This window comes from Photinus pyralis, unplaced genomic scaffold (genome assembly GCF_008802855.1).
Source record: "Photinus pyralis isolate 1611_PpyrPB1 unplaced genomic scaffold, Ppyr1.3 Ppyr1.4_LG10, whole genome shotgun sequence".
NCBI lineage: Eukaryota > Metazoa > Arthropoda > Insecta > Coleoptera > Lampyridae > Photinus > Photinus pyralis.
In genome coordinates this window covers 11098341-11125023 of record NW_022170250.1, presented here as the reverse complement: position 1 = coordinate 11125023, position 26683 = coordinate 11098341, and the positions used below count along the sequence as shown (strand labels likewise).

Below are 26683 nucleotides of genomic sequence, written 5' to 3'. Positions count from 1 at the left end.
GGTAATTTTTCCCAGCTTAAACCCATTTAACCTCTATGAGTCTTCTAGAAAATATTCAATTGTTGTTTATCACTTTATTTCTGACAGTATTTTTAAATACTCCAAAACTAGATATCTCTAAAGGGTAACTCCAAAAAATAGATAGAAAAGCAAACTTTATAATTTATTTATTTTAATTTTATTTTGGAGCATAATGATTAGGTATCAAAATATATTTTAGGACAAAGAAAAATTTGAATTGTATATCTTCCTTAATGTACTTTTTAGATGAAATTCACGATGGAATGAATTTGGAGTTATATTATCAATAAGCATGTCGCATTAATATAAGGAAATATTTGATTTATTTTCATTCAAGTAATATTTTCACATTCTCTTGTAAGTTTTTTATTTAAAATAAACCTGTTTTTCATTTTATACCGTGGTGAAGACGATTATTTAGATGCGCTATTTGAATGAAAAATGAAACTACAAGGTAAATATATTACAAAACTATTTTTTTTGTTAATTATACATAATCAACAAGTTTAGAAAACAATGATACATAACTAGCAGTTGCTTCTCCGAACAAGTAGATATTGAAGTCATATGTTGTACTACAGCGTGTGGGTCTTCAAATGGAAAAAATAAAAAAATATTCTACCTCAACAATACAGCAACAATTCGTTTGTTATAAAAACTATTTGGTTAAAATATCACACAATGACAATTATTAAACAAATATAACATTAGTATAAATAAGCATTTGTAATAGATAAAATAAATAATTGAGCAAAGTTATAATTCTAAGTGTCTTATAAACTAAAACCATGTGCTTTTAGAATTCTATATCTATTCTAAATTGATTCAAAACATCTTCATACTTAAAACATTAATGTTGTCGTTTGAAGTGGGTCTCATTCGAATTTGTTCTGGTAATGGTAATGTGAGGAGATTTTTTTTCAGAATCGGATTTGTGACAGTTGTTTAAAAATTCACGGATATGTTGTACAATCAAATCAATGGCCACTGTAAAAAAAGAACACAGTTAAGTTTTCTGGAAATAATTTATTTTACTGTTAGTATTGACAAACTTGTAAGAAGACGTTAGTAAAAAAGTTTACGTAAGCTAAGTATAGTAGAACAGTATCTCATCAGCAGTATGCTGTAAACGATAACATTTGTGCTAATAAATTTTGATGCAAATCACAGCAATATGTATTAAATTCATTGTAGATGTAGGGAAATGTTTATTCTTAGAACAAAGTATCACATTTCTGTTCCCAATAAGTTCAACTGAAAATATGTTCGACATAACACATATTTGTATCTTGTAGTTATGTGAATGGAGGTACAGTACACAAAAATAAAATTAACTCGTTTTAATAGCTGATTGAAAAAGAAAAATGAAGGGTTACATACACAGAGTATGTGATTTGGCAGATAAACGAGCTAATTTTATCTCTTTGAGATTCAGTGCAACCTAACGCTAAATGTAATTTACGAGGTTCCAGTCGAATAAGTGGAACTTTTACAAAATCACTGGATGAAATTTATTCATATACACACATTTCATATCTTAAAGAATCTACTCTGTAACATAACTAAGATATGGAAATTTTTGTTAATTCTAGACAACCAGACTGGCATTGCCTTTACAAATTATTCATAACGCTATAAAATAGAAGATGCAAATGATGCATGCACCGTATAAACAATTGCGGCATGTAAATGATTACTTTCTAACATCAATGTAAAATGGTTTCAACGAAATATACAAAAGGAGTAATACACAACATTTAGCTATCTAATTTGACAATATATTAATAAGACGAATTTGTCTACTTCAGTATTTGACAATCTTTATCAGTAGGTAGCTAGTATCATTTTCCTTGTTTAAATTATAAATTAAAGTATTGAAAACGAACAATATATAAACAAATATTTGTTCGATTTGACTTAAAAAATGCAGTAAACAATTGTGTTAACTTAAGGAACAAATAAAGGTATATCTGCAAAACTACAGGCTATTAGAAGTGTAGTTTCAGAGCTTTTGTCGAGCTATCAACAATTATTTTGTGCTGTATTATTAAATGCCCAGTTAATACTTTGCAATGTGCAATATTGTTTAATGTTATAATGAACCATTAAGTATGCCATTCTTCAATAATGGTGCAGGTCCCATTTTTTTCTCATGGGGATATGGATTTCCATGTAAAATATCCCAGATGTGGTGGACTATAAGGTCAATAGCCACTGTAACAAATACAAATGTAGCAGCCAATAGCGATTGATATTGCTTTATCACATCTAAATTATCTTCTTGTACCTTATTCTATGATGAAAATGAAATAATAAATGAAAAATTTATTAAATAAAACTGTAGCAGTGTGCTATTATTTGCACATGAATAATAATTAAGGTGACTTCTAATAGTAGTAGATGTTTGCTGAATATGTATTTTTTCTAATTAGTTATAAATCAATATTCAGAAATGTTCAGTTGTTCGAATAATTCAGCGTCTATCTTAAATAATAACTAAATATCTTACAAATAATATTGAAAATACTATACAGTACCCCAGTAGAAGGCGACTCATGCTACTGACTAAAGCATAAAAGTGCCTTTTTTACTAAAAGGTCTGATTAAATTTCATTCCAGCTTTCAAGAGAAGTATCTGTAGCTGAATAAAATTTGGGTCTGGTTTTAAATAGCTGCCAAGTGATGGGTCAAATTTAGTACACTCGGACGGACATTATTTTGTTGCACTTAACCTGGTCTCAGTTATATATGATGATTTGTTAAATTGAAAGTTGCTATATTAAAAGCATGCTCTTTTATACCAAGTCTTTCACTTTTCCCAAAATTGAATAAAACACAATTTTGTATTTTTAAAATTTTTTGTTTTTTCAGAAAACTAGTAAAATTGAAGGTTTAGATGAAAACATAACAGTTTTTTTAAGAGGAATTTGAATATATATATGGATTTTTACGAACTTTTCCATTTGGTTTTCATATGTTTCTTATTTTTCACTAGGAGCTTGTTTATTTTTGGGGTTAATTTGATAGAGCGCGTCTCGGGTGTCTTGCCACAGAACAGAAATTTTGCCCCAGATTATGTAACATTTACGTTATCCAGCATTTCAAAGTTTACTTTCTATGCAAGCATTTTTATTTCATCTCTAATAAATGGAATTTTACCAATTCTAGTACAAAGGGCCCGAGGCCTAAGTACGCGTGTTCACCCTTCTATCGTAATCCAGAACCCAGAATTTACCAATAGTTGTTGAAATAAAAAATAGAAAACTGTAAGAATGTGTTTATTCAATTGTTATGGAAACTAAAAATGTGGTTTAATCATATTTGGCTTTAAATTTAGGAATTTTGTTCCAATTTATCATATTCACTTAACCATAGTGCTTAAACTGCTTTTTTTTATTTCATTAATCCTATATACCTAATGTTTTATGCATACTCTGTATATAGTGTCAGATATGGTCAATATCACTTCACTATTGCCCAACAGAAAATTATTGGTATGGTAGAGGTTCAAGTTCTCAATTTCTGATGGTAGATGTTTGAGTAGCAAGATCTCTGAAATTACTGTTGTGATTTATATTATATAGTAAACCATTTTGAATTATCCTGTACAGATAGAACAATAAATTGCCTTGTATACAAAATATTCAATTACCTTCATACAAGTCTGTGTTAGTGTATAAATGGCGAACACACATATTCAAAATTTACCTGTATTATCTGCCCCTCTTGGGATTATTACATCTGCAAACTTCTTAGTCTGAAACAAATGTGTAAGATCTTGAGGCACAGTTAAGAAATAACTTACGGGAGAACAAAATTCTTCAAAGGCGGGTTTAACGAAGTTTATATACTGATTCAACACTTGGTCGAGATCCCGTCCCCTCTCATTAATGTCACGAGTAACTGGGGAAAAGTCAAATTACTACAAGTGGGATAAAAGGTAAGTAAGGCTAATAAACCTCTTCGTGCCAATCTGGTGTCGGAGTCTGTATCTACAAACAGTTTCATGTGAAACAAGTTCAGAATCTCAGGAAAGTAAAAAACTAGAATTCCCTCAAACAATACAACATCGGCAGGATAAATTGTAACAGTATCATCAGGACGCCTGTGGAAGTTACGATAAAAATGGAACAATTGAATAACAAAGAAACACACAAAGCATGATTATGATAATCGTAAGTGGGTAATTCACATTTACGGCCTGCTAGAATTTCTAGTAACGTTTTCTGCATAAGCTTATCATTAAATGCAGTCGGATGGTCGAAATTGAACTGTCCCTTTTCGGCTTTCGCAATTTCACTACTGTTCAATTCTCTATAAAAACTGTCTTGGGAAATGCATACCACTTGTCGTTTAGTGTGATCCATGTTGACTTGTCCCAATTTTTCCATAATTCTTTTACATACTGTACTCTGTAAGTAAATTAAATATTCATCTAGTATTATTGATCTAATTATACCTTTCCACTAGCTGTTCCACCTGAAACGCCTATAAGGAAAGGCGTTTTTCCTTCTCCTATTAATTTACCATTCATTTTCATTATTTCACTCATGTTTCTCAGATAGTCGATAGCAATTTGATTGCCTATACAAAGGAAACCTCACTCCTAGGAACTTTGTCAAATGGTCAACGGAAGGAAAATGAGGTTATTGATTTGATAAAAATTTATTTTGGCTCAAGTTGAACATTCATACAGTCGGAGCTCTATAATAAGTATCACATAGGAGGCCTCAAGGCCTGTATCCTGACTCTGTAATTTTTGTACATAACCTCCTTTTCTGTTGGTCTGCTGATGGTTGGGAACTTGGAATGTTGTTGGTACCTTATTCATCCTCTAGATGGTAGGGCATAATCTGTAATGGTAAAGGCCCTAGATATCTCATAATTAAAACGCCTTTTATGTATTTTTGCTATCTATTCGTAGGGTCCGTAGGTTCTTTGATGGGAACTTTAGTTGACTGACGAGTTTTATAGTAGTGTATAATTGATCCGTCTTAGTACTCACCCTTCGCTTACAGTGAGGTGAGGTGCGAGGTCGCGAAAAGATATTTATGTGCCGGATACAAGCACCAAATTATGCATGACGCTTCTCGAAATCCTAAGCCTAACAAACAATTTTCAAAGAGTTCCCACTTTAAGAGGTTAGTGGGAACCCTTTTCATAAGGGTGCGAATACCAGAAAATTTACATTTTGCCATTTTTCTCAGAAACTTGAATTTTTGTAAATTTTTTGCTCCGTACAATTTTGGGGGTCGCGAAAAGACCTTTAAAATGATACCAAACATGTGTATCTGTATACTTTCCACTTCCGGTTGCTGGTGTAAATATATAATTACACCGAAAGTAATGCAGGGGCAAACATGACATTTTTCAGTGCAATCTTTATAATCCGGCCGTTCCTTAATCCGGCACGTTAGGTAATCCGGCGTCTCTGGGACAACTACAAGATGTCATTTTTGATAAAATGCATCTAGCCAATCAACAAAAAAATTAATAATTATTTTTCCTAGTGTGTAAAATTATCTTCCATAGTAGAACTGCGAAAATTAAAAAAATTAGCAATAAGTTACTAGTTATTATACCTATTATTTATATTAGTTTTGTTGAACACAGTTTGCAAACTCTGGATAATCACAAGCCTCGGATTCCAAATTAAATTGAAGACCATAAGGACATTCATATAAATACCGTTTTCCTTTCATAATCATATAGTATTTATTACAGTCTGTTTCGTGACTAAAAAACTCTAAGCGGCTAATATTCGGACATTCTTTGCAGTCGACCCATCCGCATACATTTCTTATGTAATCGTAGTATTTTCCTGGCGGGCAATCCTTTTCTATTTTCCTCCCTCGATGGCATTCATAAAATTTGGAGCTATCCGTTTCGTGGCGTAATGTTACACCCAAATCTTCTGGAGGACATATACTCCACCCTGTGGAAAATTAATCAATTAAACTATCCAATGTTTATTAATGGAACAAAGCACACCTATTTGTTTGACTAATGATTTATTTCAAAATTCGATTTTTGTTAATAGATATTAATATTATTATCATGTATCTTTTCACAAGTGCAAACAAATATTTGGACATATTCTATGTTTCGATTTTTCGTAGTGTAGGTACCTAGTGTAATTTCCTTTCCAGGGTCAGGGCAACCGAGAAAGAACGTGAAGTACTTAGAAATTTTGAAACGCTGAAAAAATATTGTGAACGAGAATCAAACGGATCTTTCCGGTTAAGACAACACTTTTTAACAGATGCGGTAAAAGTTAATTCAAAAGAAACGGTCAGATAAGATAAAGACTGAACATATCATGAGAAGAGTTACGAACAAAATGAGGATAAGAATCAGTGACAGTTGCGTACTAAAACCTTGTAGCGTGACCAATGATCTTGTTAACCATTTCTGTAAGGGAAAAAATGAAGAGAATAGTTATTTACATAAAACTCAGGAAAATGACACATTACTGGCGAGGAAATATTGAAGTACGAGGCCCCCTTGGGGCCGAGTACTTTAATTTCCGAGTCATGTAATGTCATTTTACTGACGAGTTCTGTATTAAATTTTACCCGAAATCGTGTTTTAATATAAAATTTCAATTTTCATAGAGACCGTTTGATTCTATGTTATGAATTATAGACGTTTTCGTACTTCCGAGACTAAAGTGACAACTTCACTCCATTACGACAAGTACTGAAGTGTCACTTTTTGTCCCGCCGGGATTAAATTTGGACGAAAATCCCGGAAGGATGAAATTATTAACAAGGCAATTTCAGTAGGTTGTTCCACAATTTGTATGCGGCACTACTTTTTAAACGCATCGTACTGCTGCTCATATAGTTTTTTTAGATTTCGGTAGTATCAATTCTTTACATACTTTGGCTGCTTTTTATCAAAATTAAATACACTTTCGTCACCCACGACCAAAATTATGACACTAGCAATGACAGTTTCCAAATTATTTTTGTTACCATAGCATAGGGATTGTCGTACCAACGCAACGTTCCTATGGTAACTTGTTAAGAGTCATTTTTTTGAAAGAACGCGTTCTCTAACTCCATACATATTAAGTGTTTCAGTTTCGGAAGTACGAAAAATATCGTATATACCTTGCGACTGAAGCAGTAGTCTTAATCCCTCAGGTAAAATATGGCCCTCCCTTCGGTCGGCCCATAAACTTTACCTTCGGGATTAAAAATGCTACTTCAGTCCCGCGGTAGGTATATAATATACTATTTGCAGTCAGAGATGCCGTCGGTAAAGTGACGATGCGGCCGGTAAAGTGACAGGTGCGGCCAGTAAAGTGACATGCGGCAGGAAACGCAGTGTGATCTGCCTTTGTCATGGAAACTTAAATTTCCTGACAGAAGGTAGGCATGAAAATGAAGGTTTCAGGGGTCCTATTCTTGACTCTACGTATTCATCAAGGTCATTCGTTTTTTGAATCAAAACGATGAACTTTGGTCGAATGGTATTATTGACCGTTCGAAAATGTTTCGAATTCGTAAATGTCATTCGTTTTACACGGCGTGTAAAGCGAATTTAGAAAAGCGCTAAAGCGGTCCGACCCTACGGGGTCATCGGATTGGACCCATTTTCAATAACCTTGTTACATGTGTCATATCGGCAAACTGAGGAAAGTTTGAACCGAATCGATCCAAGCGATTTCAGGTTAACGTGTTCACAGTCCACTGACAGACAGACAGACCCCATCGACTCCCCTAAAGGGTAGGCATCGCTTTACTCCGCCGCTTAATAAAAGCGGTAAATTCTCGTTTAGGTACATAACAGATATACTTTGTGGTTAAGCGAAAGCATTAACGACCTTTGTCTTCTAGTACTTACCTCGTATTGTTCCAATTATCATTAATAAAACGTAGAAGGCTAATATTACACATGAACCCATATCACAAAGCAACAAATATTCTACTGTTGGAGATAAATCAATGTTTTACGCACATATCGTGTATTATCGAATAGAGATTACCACAGATTTAGCTAAACAAATAAAATCAAATCCGATTGATTTTAGGGGTGGAATATGACTGAGTACTAATCGCTTTTTGCAATTTTCTAAGTAAATACGGCCTAGGTAATTACATTTTGGTAGGTATTTGTTAAAGGTTTATCAATTTAATAATGATAAGATAAGGATAATGTGATAATTTATAAAAAGAAATAGATGCACTTTCATACACGATACGCCCTTGTGAATTGAAGAAGAGTGACTAACCAAACTCGATAAACTGACACTATTTTGAATAGGTACCTACCTATATAATTTGCACTACTTAAGAGTCTTCTGTACCCACTGCACCCAATGTAAATTTCCATAAGAGCGCCCGCCATAAAAACTCTAGTTGTTTTTCAAAAAAAATTTTTTTTAAAGAACTATTTTATAAATTTAGACCTTTATCTACAAAATGTTCGGACTATTTTTTTTAAAAAGTGTATAGCAACTGAATATCGATTGTTTAAAGATTTGCTGTTTTGCGCCGATTATTGCGCTAATCTGTTTCATTTTTTTACTCGCGATCAAGACGATTTATGGAAAAAGTAAACCGACAGTTTTTTAGATAAGTTCCTTCTAAGCATTACCCCAAAAAATGAAATCATATTTTTTGTAAATAAAGTCTGTATCTTGGCGGGCGGTAAATCAACAATTTCAGTGTAACAAGTGGCGCCACTACTCAGTGTCGGCGGGAACTAACTAAGGACCAAGACAGGAGTGGACAAAGCAAAAATATCATCTTGTCTTTTGCAACTATAATCATCTATATACTATAATGTAAAAAAGTTGCGCTTGGGTAAAGAAGACTCTTAATAAAAAGTGCGTATTCAAGTCCAAAATCGTGAAACATTCGATTTGTGAAATAATTTTGCACAATTCGAGTCCTACTGGAACCATCTAGCTATTGTGTTTCTTGGACAAAAGAGTGCAGGTCACACACACAAGTATAAATTGTGCACAACTCTTGTGCAGATAAAGCGCATTTTTTTAAACCGAAATAGCTTTTGTTTTGACATCACCAATGGATATATTTCTTGCAGACGCCTCAGTCGCTCTTTGTGAGTTCTCTCTCTCCATGTTATCAGCAGCGTTTTGGATTTGCTGATTGTGTTTTCCACCCTCAGTCCATGCAGATGTACCATGCTCCTAAGCTGGTGCTTGAGCATTTTGCCTATCCCTTGTTCCTCTTCTTCGCTTCCCTGTATTCTGCTTAGTTGCGCATTGAAGTAGCTAGTATGATGCTGGGTATCTTCCGCTCTTTTATTCTATTATTTCGCTCAGTTTCCTGAATTCCGCTTTTCCTCTTTTGTCAGAAGGGATGTGGCGTCCGATGACCGTTAGTCTTCCTAAGATCGTCCTGATTTCGGCCATACATATCTCTCGCTTCGTTCTTCAAAATTCTCCACCTCAATGCCTCGGTGTTCCCTGATTACGATTGCTGTGCCTCTGCTGGTTCTCTCCTTCTTCCCTCCTCTTATCCATCAGTCCTAGCTCCTTGTTGCGGCCATCTCACTTGTTGGTTTGGTTTCCTGTTTGCTGGCTACCTATATATGCTGTTTTCATAAATCGTCGTCGATTAGCTCCCTTTTATTTGGGTCGTTTGCCCCTTGTACATTCCACGTGGCTACTCTAATGCTGTTGCCTCATTCTGAATCCTGGCTACTACACTGGTTATTCCCACTCCTTCTCGACGTGGCACTCCTCCCGGACACCATGCTCATACTATAAATATAACTTATTTATTCTGACGCACTTTAGGATGTACTCGTTTGTGCGCACTTCTTCGGTCATCCTGGTGGGCCACTGTTGGTAATCGCTAAAAAAAGTAGTTGAACACTGAAAAGTGAACGCTGAAAGAAGAGAAGAAGGCCGAAAGAGATAAATGAATTGAATTATGATTTGCGACAGTGAGACGTGCCCATCTAGTCTAGTCTAACTTGGCCGCCCTGTATAGTATGTGTTGGAAGGTTCTTATTTATCCCGTTTGACCAAAACATATGTCGAGTACAATGAATTTATTTGACAAGTATGTAATTCTATGCGCACAAAAACTTGCCAGCCCTCGGAATGCGCTATTATTGACCTAAGGGTCCAGTAGGTATGTACGTACGTCCTGTACTTCGATATCCATGAAGGCTCATATATTTTGTATAGTGGTGAACGGTTTGCTTTAAACAAAGCATAAATAAGAGGCAGCTCAGGTCTATTTAATTAGGTATAATTTACAGGTTGAATATTTCAATATCAATTCTATTTACTGGGCACAGGTTACATTTTCAGGCCAATCACAAAAATTCTTCTTTGGGTTGAAATACAAACCGGGAAAACACTCAACTGGTACCTTCTCTCCATTGCTACACTTGTAGAAGACGTTGCACTTAGACTCATGAGGGTATAGAATGTCTTGCTCTGGATTTTCTAAAGGGCAATCCACCAGATTATTTCCCTCGGTTTGCGATTCAGCATAACACTTTACATTACTGGACCAATCACAATACTCCCTATCCGGGTTGTAATATAAATTTGGCGGACATGCGTGTGGTACTAAGTGTCCATTGAAACATTTGTAAAATATCGAGCAGTTAGATTCATGAGGATACAGAATATTTTTATCGGGATTCTCCAAGGGACAAAACCTCTGACTATCGACGGCTCTACTCTTGAACAAAACCGAAAGTTGTGCCATCGTTGTGTTCTTTACACAATTCACGTTTTGCGGCCAGTCGCAGTAACTCTGTTCCGGATTGTAAAATAGTCCCTGGGGACACTGATGTAGTATTTTTTTAGCGTTGTCGCATTTGTAAAATTGAGTACAATTATCATTATCATGAGTTGACACAATTTATGTGGGTTTTAAGCGCAATCATTATCATGGATTCTCTTACGGTTGCGAAAGGATTCGCCTCTTTTCGATCTAGAACATTTTTTTCCGGGTAGGGACGTTTCATACCCGGACAACTCATACCCGGACGACTCATACCCGGACACCACATACCCAGGACAACTCATACCCAGGACACCTCATACCCAGGACAACTCATGCCCAGGACAACTCATACCCAGTACGACTCATACCCAGTACACCTCATACCCAGGACAACTCATACCCCAGTACAATTGGTACCCAGGACTATTCATACCCCATGATAACTCATACCCAGCACTATTCTTACCGACGATAATTCTTACATAGGGTGCGCCTAAAAGGTAGGTAGTTAGACTTTTGAGATTAGGTACCTGCTCCAGCTAACCGAATTTTATAATGAAATCCCGGTCAAAAGCAAAGTAAAGAAAATTGAATTACTTCATGTGAAATTTTAAACATGACCACTTTTAGTCTACATTTCACAGTTTAACTGTTGATCCAAATTTTCATTATAAAATAATGAGGGGAGGAAACTGAACAGTTCTTACACATGTTGAATATAAATAAACCTTGAGAATCCAAAGGGGTATATTATGGAGTATATAATGCGGTAGCTATTCCCTCGGGTGCTGACAAACGTGTCCCGAGATGATGCCCACATGTGTAAAATTTCCCGGGTATGGCGCACACTATGTAAGAATTATCGTCGGTAAGAATAGTGCTGGGTATGAGTTATCATGGGGTATGAATAGTCCTGGGTACCAATTGTACTGGGTATGAGTTGTCCTGGGCATGAGTTGTCCTGGGCATGAGTTGTCCTGGGTATGAGTTGTCCTGGGTATGTGGTGTCCGGGTATGAGTCGTCCGGGTATGAGTTGTCCGGGTATGAAACGTCCCCGACCCTTTTTTTCATGTTGTTCAATACAATTTGAAAATTTATGGTACCTACAGCAAAATTTTGAGAAACATAGATGAGATCCTTCCAGAAAATTTATGAGAAAACCATTTGGAATCGTTCACGTTCTTTTTTTCATAATATACAACACTTTTGTTATTAAAGATAATTGATTTCTGAAGCAAGTTTGGTAAATCTACAAAGCTATTGCTTCAGAAATCAATTATCTTGAACAAAAAAAAGGTTATGAACCACCAACGAAATGACCCCGGTGACCCAGTTTAAACCGTTGACCCAGTTTAAACCGTTGACCCAGTTTAATCCGGTGGCCCAGTAATTAAATTATTGTTAAGTATCATTTGTATTAGTAGTAGGTAGTATTATTTTCAACAAACCAGCATACCGTTTTATTTATTTCATAATCTGTACACTTGAATCGAAGCCACTGACTGAACTGTGTTATTCGATCAAATTAGGTTACTGGGTCAAATAGGATCCCCGGGTGAAATTGAGTGGCTGGGTGAAACTGGGTGAAACTGGATCACTGAATATAACTGAAGAGAGTATGACATGATCCAGCGACCCAGTGACCCAGTTTAACTCAGTGGCCCAGGTGACCCAGTCTAACTCTGGTGACAATATTTAAACCGATTATAAAATTAAAGTTTATCGAAATATGTGTTGCATAGACTAGCTCAATACAACTGAACAATTTAGATCCCACCTTGTCGCTCAACTAGCAGTGTATTCAAATTTTAGATACTCCTTTAAATAGAAAAGTTGAATCCATTGGACCTCCCACAACGTAGGAAATCAACGCATTGAAATAATAGGGTAGATGACAATTTTTTTAAAACCGGTTATAACTGTTCGTATACCTCCACTATAACTTTAAAATATGATATTACAGCAAAATAAACCATATTATTGCAAATTTATGCAATTTGAATTGTAGGTTTTTATTTTAGCGCCAAAACGCTGTTTTGTGTCATGGCGGTGTCTGTGACGTCACAGTCCTGACAGTTATAAACACAACCCCAGCGTAAATAGTTTAAAAGATTTCGTGATGAATTGCAACTACTATACTATAAGTGGTGCCCTACCATGATGTACACATAGACATGTGGCGCAGCTAAGTATCCCAGGCGGGTGATTGCTATGACTCCATGGATAAAGTCTGATCCCTGCTACCCGATTCAAGTAAATCCGGTTCAAAGGATGCTGTATCACTCAAATGCTTCATAGAGTAGAGGAATCCAAAAGGATTCTCGACGATTGCTCATTAAACGTAATATAGAAAACTATATTGACATGAGTAGCTCATTTTTCACGTACGTTAACTCCTGAGGTGTGCGGTAGACGGCATTTTGAACAACTTTCGATTCCGATTCGGCCATTTGCCGATACAGGAGTAGAGTTTCGAATAATCCGACTAGATCATGACTTGTTACACGTGATAAAGGAGACTTTATCGACACTAGTACTCCGGGTTGTGGAAAGCGTTAGGGACTGACCACTCCAGTCCATTTAATAGGGTTTGGACTCTGAGGGGTTGTAAAAGTAGCTTAATGGTAGAGCCAAGAGAATAATTTGTGCGTATTATTTTCCTTGGAAATTTTTCATGGTTCTACTGGACCAGCAATTGAAATCTTAAGTAACTACATTTCTTGCAAAAAATCTAAGTTTAACTTAAAAACCTACAAAACTTATATGGCAGTTTTACTATTTCTAAATTCTAATGAGGAAAATCTTTGTTGGGTGCGAGAAATATTTCCAACATCATTACATCAATTTTGGCAGATTTGCTGCTATCAGCTCTCGTATACCTACTTTCCATTCTTATCTGGTTTAAAAAACTAAACTTTAGGATAATATAATCACTATAAAATTGAACAAGCGCTAAATTAAAAGACGTAGACAAACGCTATAAACGCACAGAAGATCGCTGCTTGAACCGCCAATTAGGATAATGACGTCACGCGCTCTGATTGGCGTTTGATATCACATGACAAATGTCGTTATTTTTTAATTTTATTTTTACTAAAATATAATAATTTCTTGTGTACATTACCAAATAAAGTTATTTTGCGATACCCTGGCACCTTACTCTATTTTATGAAACAGAAATTTGTTTATTCTTTTTCCACTGTCATGCACCCTATTGTGGTACCCTTAAAACATCTAATTCAAAGAGATTGAAAAACAATAGGGTACCAAATTTGTACAACACTCTAATTAGTCTTCCCCTAAAGTTGCATCGATCTCCATACAATTGGTTTTGATTTAGGATTTCCCGGGGTCGAAGTTCGTATACGTAGTATATAAAGTTGGTAGGGCAATTGACCATGGTCCGAAATATGGAAATATATTTGCCCAATGTTCGGTCGAGATTGAAGAGATTTCCTTACGGGATTATACGGCTACAGGTTTCTTGATGCCAAGTGTATCTTGACTGAGAATCGCAATTGTAAAACTAAATTAACTTGCCGTCGCTCAAGTCTGCGGGAGAAAACCACTCTTATGTCGCCCTCCCGAAAAGGCACCGACACAAGTAGAATGTCACGTATTTCCCAATAAGATTTAAACAATTCGCCTATGGCAATGAAATTAATTTCTTTATGGATCTCGTCCTCCGTCTAGCTCACACAAAATTTATACCGACTCTCTTGAAATTCTAGTCTTTCCTTAATACAGGAACGGCCCTAACTTCCTTGACGTTGGAACTGCACGCTAGCGATTAACTTTATTAAAACGTTTTCAACACAAACCGTTCACTCTTAAGCTTCTTAAGTTCTTCCGTATTGAAAACCCTCAACGAAAGTCCTGTACTCTAAAAGCGAGTAATGCTCGACTACTACATTTTCACGTATACTTTTACGCTAAGATCGCTTTATTTCCCGATCGTAAATTTGGCGCGAACGGTCTGCACGACTGCTACCTGTCTCTTTCTTTTTTAGCGCATTTCCACAAAAATAAAAAAAATGCGCTATTGTGGCCACTTTGTCCGTCCGTCCGCCCGTCCGTCCGTCCGCTCGTTTTGCGACGCTACTAGTTCTTTATCTTAAGAGCTATTGTTCAACTTTTTTCGCTATTTGGTTCGTTATGGTGTCGAGTCTTGTACCAAGGAAGGAATTTTTTCTGTACCGCTTACAAAAAAAAGTTATTGTAAAAAAAACAAAAAACCGTTTTTTACATTTTCCATAATTTTACACTTTTGCCGTTTATTAACGATCCTAGAGATCGTTTATAATTTTGCATTGCTATCTGTCGCCTGCCGGTTGGTCTCTCCGTCTGTTCCTTTGTTTGTCTGTCCATCTATCTGTCCGTGTGAACGATAACTTTGTTTAGAAATGTTCGATCGCTTTTACATCTCCGTTAGTTATGAACTGAATTGCATGAAATTCAATATGGCATAGCTTTAGCCATATAATACGCAATGCCAAAAGTTGAATCGAATCGATTCAAAATTCACAGTGCCCTTTTCGCATCTCGACCATTTATAAACCGAATTTTTACTTATAAAAGTATTTGAATGAAATTTGATACATAGGCACTTGTAATAAAGGAAAATCAAACGCCAATTTCAAAATTTGGTTTTGCGCATGCGCAGTGCCAACTTTTTTATTTATGAAAGAATTTAAACGAAATTTGATACATAGGCACTTGGGATAAAGGAAAATCAAACGCCAGTTTCAAAATTTGGCTTTGCGCATGCGCAGTGCCAACTTTTTTATCTATGGAAGAATTTAAATGAAATGTGATACATAGGCACTTGGAATAAAGGATCATCGAGCGCCAGTCTCAAAATTTTCTTTTGCGCATGCGCAGTGCCAACTTGTTTATCTATGGCACCATTTAAGTGAAATTTGATACTTAGGCGCTTGGAACAAGGGAAAATCTAACATTAGTTTTAAAATGTAGGTTTGCGCATGCGCAGTTCCAACTTTCTTATTTAGAAAAGCATTGAAATGAAATTCTTCTCATAAACTGAAATTGAAGTAACACGTCAAAAATGGATTGCACATTTGCAACGCTACCATTCATATTTGTGGGCGGATTTTTACGATTTTAACAGAAGTTGCATCTTATAAATGGGAAATGAATGCAAGTGGAAATGCGCTTTATGTAAATCGTTTACGATTACTTTTTAACTTGTTTTACCTTAACTTCGTCTTATATGTTGCCCAGTAGAGAAGCCCTAACGCAAAACGATGGTTCATATCTGCTCGCGGGACTTAGATAGCTTCCCTAACGTATTTTAGACAATGCCACGCGTGAGATAAGCAACGCAGGTGTCGATCATTTTGGGCAACGGAGCGGAATTTCGAGTGTCACCGGAGAACAACGACGCCGATAAAACAACTATAAATTCATAGCGTTACAAACTGGCACATCGTGTAAAATATGTTATTAGTACTAGCGGTATAACGGAAATTCTTGAAAGATACTGCATTTTTTAATACCAAGGTGCCACTTGGTACAGTTGTTCCTTAGAGCCATTTAAACGATTTGACCCGAAGAACACTTGACATTTTCCGTGTGGGTAGATTTTAGAGGGGGTGGGGGTGATTTATTGTAATATTTTTTTAAAAACTAAATATGGCCTAGAAACGAGATCTGGGTGTCGATTTCGTATGATTTTAACCCCAGGAATCGAATGGTAGCGCCAGAAATGTTATCCGGATACCGGAAGTCCGTGAAAAGCCGCTATTTTTAGAAAATGACAGACTTTTGATCGAATTATATTTTTAAGGCACACCGGGTCGTGTAAGGTGTCTAGACTTATGTTTTTGGGGTCAGGGAATTAATTTATGATAACAAATATAACCTACTGGTATCGGAACTGCATGAGAGGCTTCCCTACTGCACTTTTTGAACACATCGCGCGCGGTGAAACCCAAGATATTCCAAAGTTTTAATATATAAACTTATATTATTTTATTTAATAAAAATACCCATTAACAAAACATAAGATATATTAAAACATGAGGTAAAAAATGTATAAGCCTATGAAGAATCACCAAGTACATCGCTGACCTCCTCTGAGATTGCGTTATCACCACTGAAAAGGAATTTTACATATAAATATTAAACGTATATTCGGTAGTAAATTATATCCGAAAGTATACAATATTCTTACCCTTTGTTTGAGCAATCTCCCATACATTTTTGGCATGCAGGGGAACATGGTAATCCGTGTCGCCGCAGCACGAGTTGGAGGAGCACATAAGAAGGGCGGCGTATGTCGCTGGCCATATCTGGGGATGTGCAAACCAGGTGATGAGAAGCTCTATAAGTCCAGAAGGATGGGGATGGACACTTGAAGCCAAAGGAAGGAAGGTTCTGTAGTCCAAGCTGCCACAAGGATGGAAGGCAGTCCGCGCTCTGAACAAGTGTGGCTGCGAGACCCTTCGGTGCAGCTGCCGGCGACACGGATTGCCATGTTCCCCTGCATGCCAAAAATGTATGGGAGATTGCTCAAACAAAGGGTAAGAATATTGTATACTTTCGAATATACCTAATTTACTACCGAACCTTTAATATTTATAACGAGTGAATATTCCCAAAACGAACATAGGGAATTAACATGGGCAAAGGGGTTATTGCAGATAGTTGCTCCCCATGTTAACTTAAAGGGTTGATCATGACACCAATCGAAAGAAGATTTTTTTCCTCGTCTAATGATATACGAATTAGTTCATTTTCAGGTGTATTTCTCACTATATTATCAAAAACTCGAGAAATTCACTTACCAAAATCATGTTAAGCCATGACTAAGACAAAAAGCAGATTCAAACGTCGAAATCAATATCAGTTTATGACGCCTGGCATTAATTTTTTTGTAAAATGCGGTTCATTGAGGAAATAGTTATTTACATATGAGTATGGTAAATCAAAGTTTACGTTAACGAGTGAGATGTTTACTGCCGAAGCGTAGCTGAGGCAGGAATTTCGAAACGAGTAACGTTAACTGATTTAACATACAAATAATGTAAAACATTTTATTTCATACTGCTCTATTTCTATTAAAATACCATTTTGATTAGAATGTTGTAGGTAGGTACACATTAAAATAAAAGCAAAAGTCGATCACTTGATTTGTTTGATCTGACAGTAGTTTGACAAATATCAATGCATACGTTTAGATGGATGTCAGTTGCGGTTGCTATGCAAAATTTCCAGTCTGGTAAAAATTTTCAGTCTGGTAAAATACGATTTACCAGACTCAAATCAGTCTGGGAAAGCGGCGATTACTAGATAGTATGAAATAATAGTACATTATTTTATGTGGAGGAGAAGTATTACTTTTCATGGCGCGCCTGTGTTTAGCCGCCGAACGGAGTGAGGCGGCTAATAGAAGGCAAGCCATGAAAAGTAACTTCTCCTCCAAATAAAATATGCTATTTTTTCTTCAAACTTCCGCAAATTTATCCAAAACACCAGGTTTTTAAGGGATATTAATCGCTTTCGATAAATTAAACGTCATTGTCAAGTAGGTAAGTTTGTTTTCCTTTACATGAGTGCATATGTGCTGTTTCCTTGGTTACGCAGTAAATAATTTTATTGAGTGAAAAAATTACATGTCAGTTCGTAATTTTGAATAAGAAAGATTTCTCGATAAGAAAGAAGTAAGTTAATTAAATCACTAAAAGATAGTGTAAATTAGTTAGTTTTAGAATGCAATGCACGCCGCCCGAAATTACCGTTGAGGCGAATGAAGCAGTATCGTGCCTCGGACCTTCGAAATCCGGTGAAAAGTATTTAGCTGCATATCAACACTTCATTCAATGGTGTAATGGAAAGAATGTGATCATCTATTCAGAAAATGTACTTCTTGCGTATTTTAATCAGATGCAAAAAGATAAAAAATGGAAATCTTCGACAATGTGGTCTCGTTATTCCATGATCAAATCCGAATTAATTATCAAGCATGGAATAAATATAAGTCAATATTTAAAGCTACGATGTTTTTTGAAAAAGGCCAATGAAGGGTATTCTGCAAAAAAGTCCAGAATATTTACTAAAGAGCAGTTGAAGGTTTTCTAATGGACGCACCAGATGATGTATATTTAGGAATAAAGGTGAATTTAAATCAGTTTTAATTCTCCCAATGTAATATTATTATGATTCAGATTGTTTTATTAATCGGAGTAACCGGGGCATGCAGATGCGACGAAATGATGAAAATGAATATAGGCGACATTGAAGATATGGAAAATTTAATCCTAATAAAAATTCCCGATAGCAAAACGAAAAAAGTGCGCTCGTTTACCATCATCGGAGAAATGTTCATGAATATTTACCACAAGTACGCTTCATTAAGACCGAGAGATATGCAAGAGAGAAGGTTTTTTTTGAAATATCAGAATGGGAAGTGCTATAAAAATGTGATGGGGATTCATACGATCAGTGCTGTACCCAGAAAAGTCGCCGAATTTCTAAAATTAGGCAATGTCCAAGAATATACGGGTCACTGTTTAAGGCGTACTTCGGCTACATTACTCATCGATGGTGGAGGAACTATGGAGTCGTTGAAGCGCCACGGGGGTTGGAGGTCGACTTCCGTAGCAGAAGGGTACATAGAAGAGTCGATTCGCAACAAAAAAGAAAATGCTAGCCGAATATTAAATTTAAACGAAACTGCGGTAACTGAAACAGGCGCATCAGGAAATCTAATAACGTCGTCTTCGCCGAGGTCATCGCCTAAATCGAGAGTAAATACTTTAACAGGGTCTAGTTCATCGTTGCACGGCTTCAATTTTCAGAATGCAACACTTACCAATTGTACATTTAATATTAATAAGTCTGAAAATATATCATAATTTTTTGAATAAATAAATGCAATTGTTGTGTTTCCATAACTACACTTTTCCCTCCGGCGACAGGAAAAGGAAAAGTAAAAACTGCTCTAACGATAATGTCAAACTTTGGCGCCTACTACTCAGTCGAACAATGGCCTAATATTTTGACGTTTGAAGAAAAAATACGATTTACCAGACTCAAATCTGTCTGGGAAAGCGGCGATTACTAGATAGTATGAAATAAAAGTATTTATAATAAACAACGTTTACAGCGGGAATGTTTACTCTAGTACGCGATATTTCAATTCGTTAGGAAATTTCCATGGCTTAACATGATTTAGCTAATTGGATTGATTGCCGAATTTTTGATAAAATAATGAGAAATACACCTGAAAATAAGCTAATTCGTATATCATTAGATGAGAACAAAATCTTCTTTTGGTGGTGTCCATAAAAACCCTCTAAGTTAACATGGGGAGCAACGATCGGCAAAAAACGTTTTTCGCATGTTAATTTTCTACGTTCGGTTTTAAAATATTCTCCCGGTATGTGAAATTCCTTCACCACTGGGTGATAACGCAATCACAGAGGAGGTCAGCGATGTACTTGGTGATCCTTCATAGGCTTATAAATTTTTTACCCCATGTTTTAATATATTTTATGTTTTGTTAATGTGTATTTTTATTAAATAAAATATTACAAATTTATATAGGTATTAAAACTTTGGAATATCTTGGGCTTCACCGCGTGCGACGTCTTCAAAAAGTGCAGTAGGAAGCCTCTCATGCAGTTCCGATGCCAGTAGGTTATTTTTGTTATCATAAATGAATTCCCTGACCCCAAAAACATAACTCTAGACACCTTACACGACCCGGTGTGCCTTAGAAATATAATTCGATCAAAAGTGTGTCATTTTCTAAAAATGGCGGCTTTTCACGGACTTCCTGTATCCGGATTACATTTCTGGCGCTACCATTGGATTCCTCGGGTTAAAATCATACGAAATCGACACCCAGATCTCGTCTCTAGGCCATATTTAGTTTTTAAAAAAATGTTACAATAAATCACCCCCACCCCTCTAAAATCTACCCACACGGAAAATGTCACGTGTTCTTCGGGCCAAATCGTCTAAATGGCTCTAAGGAACAGCTGTACCAAGTGGCACCTTGGTATAAGAAAATGCAGTACCTTTTGGTATACCACTAGTACTATATTCTTTATAGGAGTTCTGTTTCAAGGTACGAGGGTAGAAATACTGGTCTGTTGTCTCAACCACAATTCGTGTTGCGAACCTTCTAGAACGTTATTGGGGCACCATGTCCATAAACAATTAATCAGCTAATCACTGGCGGTAAGGGATAAAAACCGAGGTGATTCATTCTTCCTTTGAAATATGATGCAGACGTTCAAAAGTGTTCCGTAATTTTCGAGGCAAACACTTATCAGGTAATAGCACCTTTTTCAAGCTTATGTTGATTTTAGATATACTAAAACATGATATAGATGATATATTAATAATGGGGCCGGCTTATCGACAATATATAAATACCTGTGATTAGCGCAACTTAATTGCGTCACAATTCCGTTTCGTTTGTTAATGATTAAAGCAAGATTTGTCCTGTAAGCATATCTCAAATACCTATACTATATGTATATATACCACAGGTAAATCTAATGCAAAGGTTTAACATCTTCCGCCATTTGAAAAACTTGTTTAACACTGGGATTACATCGTGCATCATCTTTTAATGACTAATCCATATCAGTGAAAAAATATTTACAAATTGGAAGCAAATGAGTAGTATGAACTAAAATTGCTTGATAATGATCATGTTTGCATAGGTAATTGTAGATTTTACATCTCGTTTTACATTATGTATAGTTGGCATTTTTTTTCCTTTTTTATTTCAGCGAAGGTAGCAATTTAACAAATTTTACACTACACATCATAGTTATTATATCTTGATATAAAATTTACAATAGAAAATAATTAATGTCAAAAAATATGAGTTTGAAATTTGTTACTTTAATAATAAAAATTACATTTTCCAATATCAAACTCATTACACGCACTTTGTTTCTATTTCATTTTTAATATTGTATTTTTGTAATTTAATTATTTATAGGTGTACACCTAAAATAATTTGCAGTGCCATCTAGTAAGTAGTAACGTTAACCATAAACTTCGTGTTCAAGGTAGGTCATTAGTCATGTTTTACTAGGTGACTTCCAAAAAGGTATGTTTTTAGATGGTTTGTTCTTTCATTCAAAGTGCCTTTCATATAAATATATTGCATGGATGAGGAAAGTAAACGCATCCAATTAGGAGAAGTGGAGATCTTATATGCGCAATTATTCTTCTACTTAGTCAGGAGACAATAAATTAATTTTGCATAAAATCGTGACTACTCAAAGTAGCAGTCAAAACTTCGTGACTGCAGTTGCATTACATCATAGATGTACCGGATATACGTAAACGTACCTATCTCTAGGATTATAGGTATTTAGCACTCGCAATTATTCAATACCCATTCCTTTTGAGGCGTTGTACATATCAGGAGTCTATCAACAAATTCCTAGTTCCCCTTTTTGTCTGTCCAAAGTTTAGGTATTTATTTTTTAGGTAATACAGGAGATCAGGCGTTTTCGCGACTTCATTGCCTTGTTTTCCTCATCTTTTCCGGAAAGAGTAAACGTTAAAGTATTATGAACGTAGAAAAGAAAAAGGGGTTTGTACAGTTAGGTTAGTGTCGAAATTTGAGATGACTCCATGAGCGCGCGCGAACCATAATCTTATTGACGTCAAGACATTGGTTTTCCATTTCTAAGCTCTGATTTTTTTTAATTACCGTCTAAATCTTAAACATTAAGTGTAGAGTAGATTCCGAAAGACTATTTTAATGTTTCAATGAAAAAATAAAGGATAATAAATATTGGTAAAAAGTTTCAAGGAAAAGCATTAGGTGAATTCTTACATATGTGTGAAAGCTGTGCAATGTATTACTTTCCCCAAAACTCTGTAAATCCGTGAATCGTGATCAACAGACATGCTATTTGTAATGCATGGGGGTAAATCCATCTTTTTCATTTAGGGCCGTAGTCTTTATTATCCCTATGTTTGTGCAGTATAAAGAGATTAAGTAAACTCCAGTCCCGTGAATACCGCCGGTTTTGTCGCACACGCCCAAAGGAGCTATTAACGCATAAAGTAATAACAGTAGTGTGGCTGTTATAGAATCCCCTGCTGTGAACGGAAATTTGTAAAAGCGAATGCAGTAAATGGTTTGTTAATTGTTTAACAAATTGAAAACCTTTATTACTACCAGATAATTAGAGAAAGTCGGTAATAAATGAGATTTGTTAGAGAAGATGGTTCCCAGACGTCACGCTGTAAGGGTCTACCCTGGTTCGTTCCTGAAATTCCAATTATATGAATTTCTGAATACAGGTGTTCAGATTTAGGTTTTTTTTTGTTCATGAAAGTGAAAGCTGAAACGGTCTACTGTTTTATTGTTTACCGTGGAGTACCTACACGAGATGAATGAATATCAATAGAAACGTGTTATTGTCATCCTTTGTTTGTTATTTCAATACACTGTTACGCGATTATTTATGAGGTGGTCGCAACAAAATATTTTAGTACTTACATAAATAAACTCGGCAAGGTACAAGCTTCAAATTTCAACGTCCAATCTTCAACGTGTAAGACTGAAGAAACAGTAAAACATTTGTAAACGTTAGTAATTGTGTTGCCTTACATTTTGTTTCAGCAAAACCTAGTTCACTCGTCCCCAATTCTAGAAACATTCTAACAGTGCAAAAACGCGTTGCTGTTATCCTCCATATCAGAGCAGCTATTGGCTTAGCTTCCTCCTGAACCCCTCATTCGACATATTAGAAATTGACCTACTGCTACTGGTGAACCGATCAGTAATTAGTAAATCATTGCGTAGTGTGTAAGATCTTTATTAATAAGACACCTTTTTACAACATTTTATAAATAGTCTCACTATTAAGCAAATATTAGTGCAATTACAACAACGTGGCCTATGTGTAGAAAAGGATTCAATTCAATTAACAACATTTCTAACAGCAGATGTTAACGCTCGGCAAATCCAGCAGTTGTATAAGCTTCTGACTCTGACAATATTTAAGTTATTTCCATTACCTCAACCTCTATGCTAATTGTGCATTATTTAATAATTAATCACAAGATAAGCATTGCATAGTCGTATTTCACCTAAAGACGGCCAATAATGGGAACTGTCACGCTGTCATTTTTAAGAGGCCTACAGACGAGCATCGACAAAATTAATGATAATCGAAACTTTACTGCCACTTGTATAATTAACCATGCACTATCTAAAAACGGCAACATTGAAGTGTAAATTTTCCGGCGGGGATTCGTGGGATAGGCCGCACCGCGTTCCGTATTGTCATTCCTTTTTAGCTGTTTGTTCCATCCACTGTTTGTTAACCTTCAAACTCTAATTTATATATCTGTTACGACCAGGGCCTGATCTACATATTTTGAGCCTATGGGCCCCTCGAAATAAACGCTTCCCCTACCCCACCCCAACCAATTAAAAGCATTTGATACCCCAACCAGGATTTATTTCTAAAAATATGCACTCTTTAGGTTTACATTTAATACGATTTTCTTCCTCCTAATTTGTTCAGATTGATTTAATTAGTAGTAAAAACAAGTTTTATATTAATGATGAGATTCAGAAAGTGTTATTGAAACAAAGTATAATATATGTAGTTTGAATTACAAGCAAATAACCGTTTAATTTTTAGATAAATATACTCCTTTTTTATAAATATTTCCGCATCATTACATAAGGAGGTGATGGGGCTATATCTAATTTTACTTTTAAGAATATATATGTACGTTACGTGACGTTTTTAAGCCTACCAGGTACGAAGAAGCCCTAAATTTTTCACAATCGTAATACAATGTTCATATAATTTCGTCGAAATGTGCAGATGTTATTTTGCTCCACATTTCATGATGCCCCATATGGGACTGGACAACCTTGGTTCCCAATCTTTAAATCCTTAATAATAGAATTATTTTAAAACCGAACTACAACTTATTACTATTTACCGAACCCCACATCCATTATGACGCAACCTTTCCCTGGCGTACGTCATTGTATCAAAACCTCCTGAAAGTTGAAATTGTAACCGATTCTTCAATGGAGATTATGCTAGCCTCTCTATCCACCTCAACGTTGAAGCAATACAACACAAGCCTGAAGAAGTGGTGGAGTTTTTGTTCATCAAAGAATATTAACCGTTTCTTTCCTTCAAGATTATTTTGTGCTTTTTGACATTCTATTTTAACAAAGGAGAGTCAGTATAGGAACTCTTAATTCGGCCAGGTCTGCAATTTCCCTGTTATCTATGGAACACTTTGGGGACTCCGTTCCGCCAACAGAACACCCAGGTTACCGCCGACTGCGGCTACTTTCGTCGGCTCGTATGATTTACTTAGAGACTATAATTTTTAAATTTATTTATTTTTCTTTAAATTATAATCATTTTCCGCTAATGGAACGGATATGAGCAGGATAAATTAATCATTTGAATACATTCCACTCCAATAAACCGATACAACGAAATATCGAAGGATCCTCAGTATTAATAATAATAATGGTATAATAATAATAATAATGCTTTATTTGCCCAACAGGAACACCCATTTACAGGACAAAGGTGAAAATACATAAAGAAAAGTTATTAATCCTAGATTAGTAATAAACGCTAAAAGTGAGAACAAAAAAAAAGAAAACAAAATACTCAGCAGAAACAAATAATACAAAAAAAAAACAAGTGATTTGAAAATAAAGTACCTACGCAAAGATATTAGGAATTATTTAGACGCTATTACAATCACTTTTAACGACAATTTATTTTAATCTGACATAATATATTTTATAGTTAACAAAAATGCATTAAGTTCATGTCTTGGTCATTGAGATAATGCTCTTATTCTTGTTCCCAACGATATCAGAGCAAGAATAACGATTTTCACATGTTTTGATCAAAATCCATGTAGTCGCCATAAATAGATCAAATTCATGTTTTGGTCATTGAGATAATGCTCTTGGTCTTTTTTCCAACGATCTTGGTGAATAAATAACGATTTTGACATATTTTGCTCAAAATCCATGTGGCCTCAGAAAAATAATTTAACATATGTGAATCACACACATGCGGTTATCAAATGTGCACGTGATGTGTTTTTTCAGCATCAAGATAATGCGTTTGAAAGCTTTTACAACTCCAAATTTATGTGTAAAGAATAATTTTGGGTTCATTTTGCTCTAAAACTTTTGACCTATACCACAGAGAAGAGTTATATTGAATTATTACACATCTAAGAGTCATAGGGAATAATCTAGCGAAAGTCCGAACTTGCTACATGACCTAGGGAATGAAATATGTTGATTTCTATTATATTGAGCCCGCAGTTTTTCCTGTTCCTGATTCACTCGAAGCCCTATAACTTTTGTTCCTGTTGAACCAGCTTCCTGAAAATCAATAGCGCCCGTCCTTAATGTGCAAAGTACCCGTACACCAAATTTCAACACAATCGGCCACTTTTAAAATGAGTTAGAGCGCACACGGACGGACGGACAGACGGACGACAATACAAAACTATAAAGGATCCTTAATAATTTCCTACACACGGACGGCAAAGTTTTATATATTTGCGGTTTTTTCTTGTATTTCGTTACCATTAGACATAAGAAACAATTAAGTGTTTTTCTTTCGTTGTATCTACATGTAATATTGCGTGTAGGTGTATGTGAAAGCATGTTTTCATCTAAATAAATAATTAACTGAAACCTCTAGATAGGCAATTATTGCTTAATAAAAGCTGATGAAGGTATTTAAAGCTTGTACACAATCTATTTTTGCAATACGTTTGTAATTAATCTATAGCGCTGGGAACAATGTAGAAAACAACGTCGGTATCGTGCAGCAAAATTAGATTCGTGGCGGTTGCGTTATGGTGCTCTATGTCAAAAAGGCATTCCGGAATTTATAAATACACCTGAATGTGGTAGCCA

General features: G+C 35.6%; 2 protein-coding genes and 1 long non-coding RNA gene across 5 annotated transcripts; 1 reads left to right on the top strand and 2 right to left on the bottom strand.

The window, feature by feature from the left end:
* The first annotated feature begins 323 nt into the window (after nt 1–323).
* LOC116161252 lies at nt 324–2819 on the top strand. Of its 2 annotated transcripts, none has more exons than XR_004143383.1 (2): nt 324–475; nt 532–2819. It is a non-coding gene; the product is annotated as an uncharacterized LOC116161252 (long non-coding RNA). The 2 variants fall into 2 exon arrangements; XR_004143382.1 differs by having other exon boundaries at nt 527–2819.
* Nucleotides 477–5520, bottom strand: LOC116161251 (uridine-cytidine kinase). 2 transcript variants are annotated; one of them, XM_031474534.1, is made up of 6 exons: nt 4481–5520; nt 4177–4433; nt 3981–4126; nt 3827–3924; nt 3730–3778; nt 477–1008 (listed from the first exon to the last, which is right to left on the bottom strand). In XM_031474534.1, exons 1-6 carry the CDS (start codon nt 4571–4573, stop codon nt 872–874), a joined length of 780 nt encoding a protein of 259 aa, XP_031330394.1. In that variant the 5' UTR covers nt 4574–5520; the 3' UTR covers nt 477–871. The 2 variants fall into 2 exon arrangements, with proteins under 2 accessions (XP_031330394.1, XP_031330395.1); XM_031474535.1 differs by lacking the exon at nt 477–1008 and adding an exon at nt 1028–2235.
* Nucleotides 5521–10238: 4718 nt separating this feature from the next.
* LOC116161573 (peritrophin-1-like) lies at nt 10239–10880 on the bottom strand (the record flags this gene model as incomplete). Its single annotated transcript, XM_031474961.1, has 1 exon — nt 10239–10880. A coding segment is annotated over one exon (588 nt), but the record flags the coding sequence as incomplete, so codon positions are not given.
* Nucleotides 10881–26683: the final 15803 nt, after the last annotated feature.

Bases quoted from the DNA above. Each gene is read 5' to 3' on its own strand.
- LOC116161251 (XM_031474534.1), bottom strand. From the start codon at position 4,573: ATGAGTGAAATAATGAAAATGAATGGTAAATTAATAGGAGAAGGAAAA. The intron at 4,127-4,176 runs GTGTGTTTCTTT...TAACTTCCACAG, and splicing joins GATTATCATAATCATGCTTT to GCGTCCTGATGATACTGTTA. The intron at 1,009-3,729 runs GTAAATTTTGAA...CTTTTTTTACAG, and splicing joins AAGAGGGGCAGATAATACAG to TGGCCATTGATTTGATTGTA.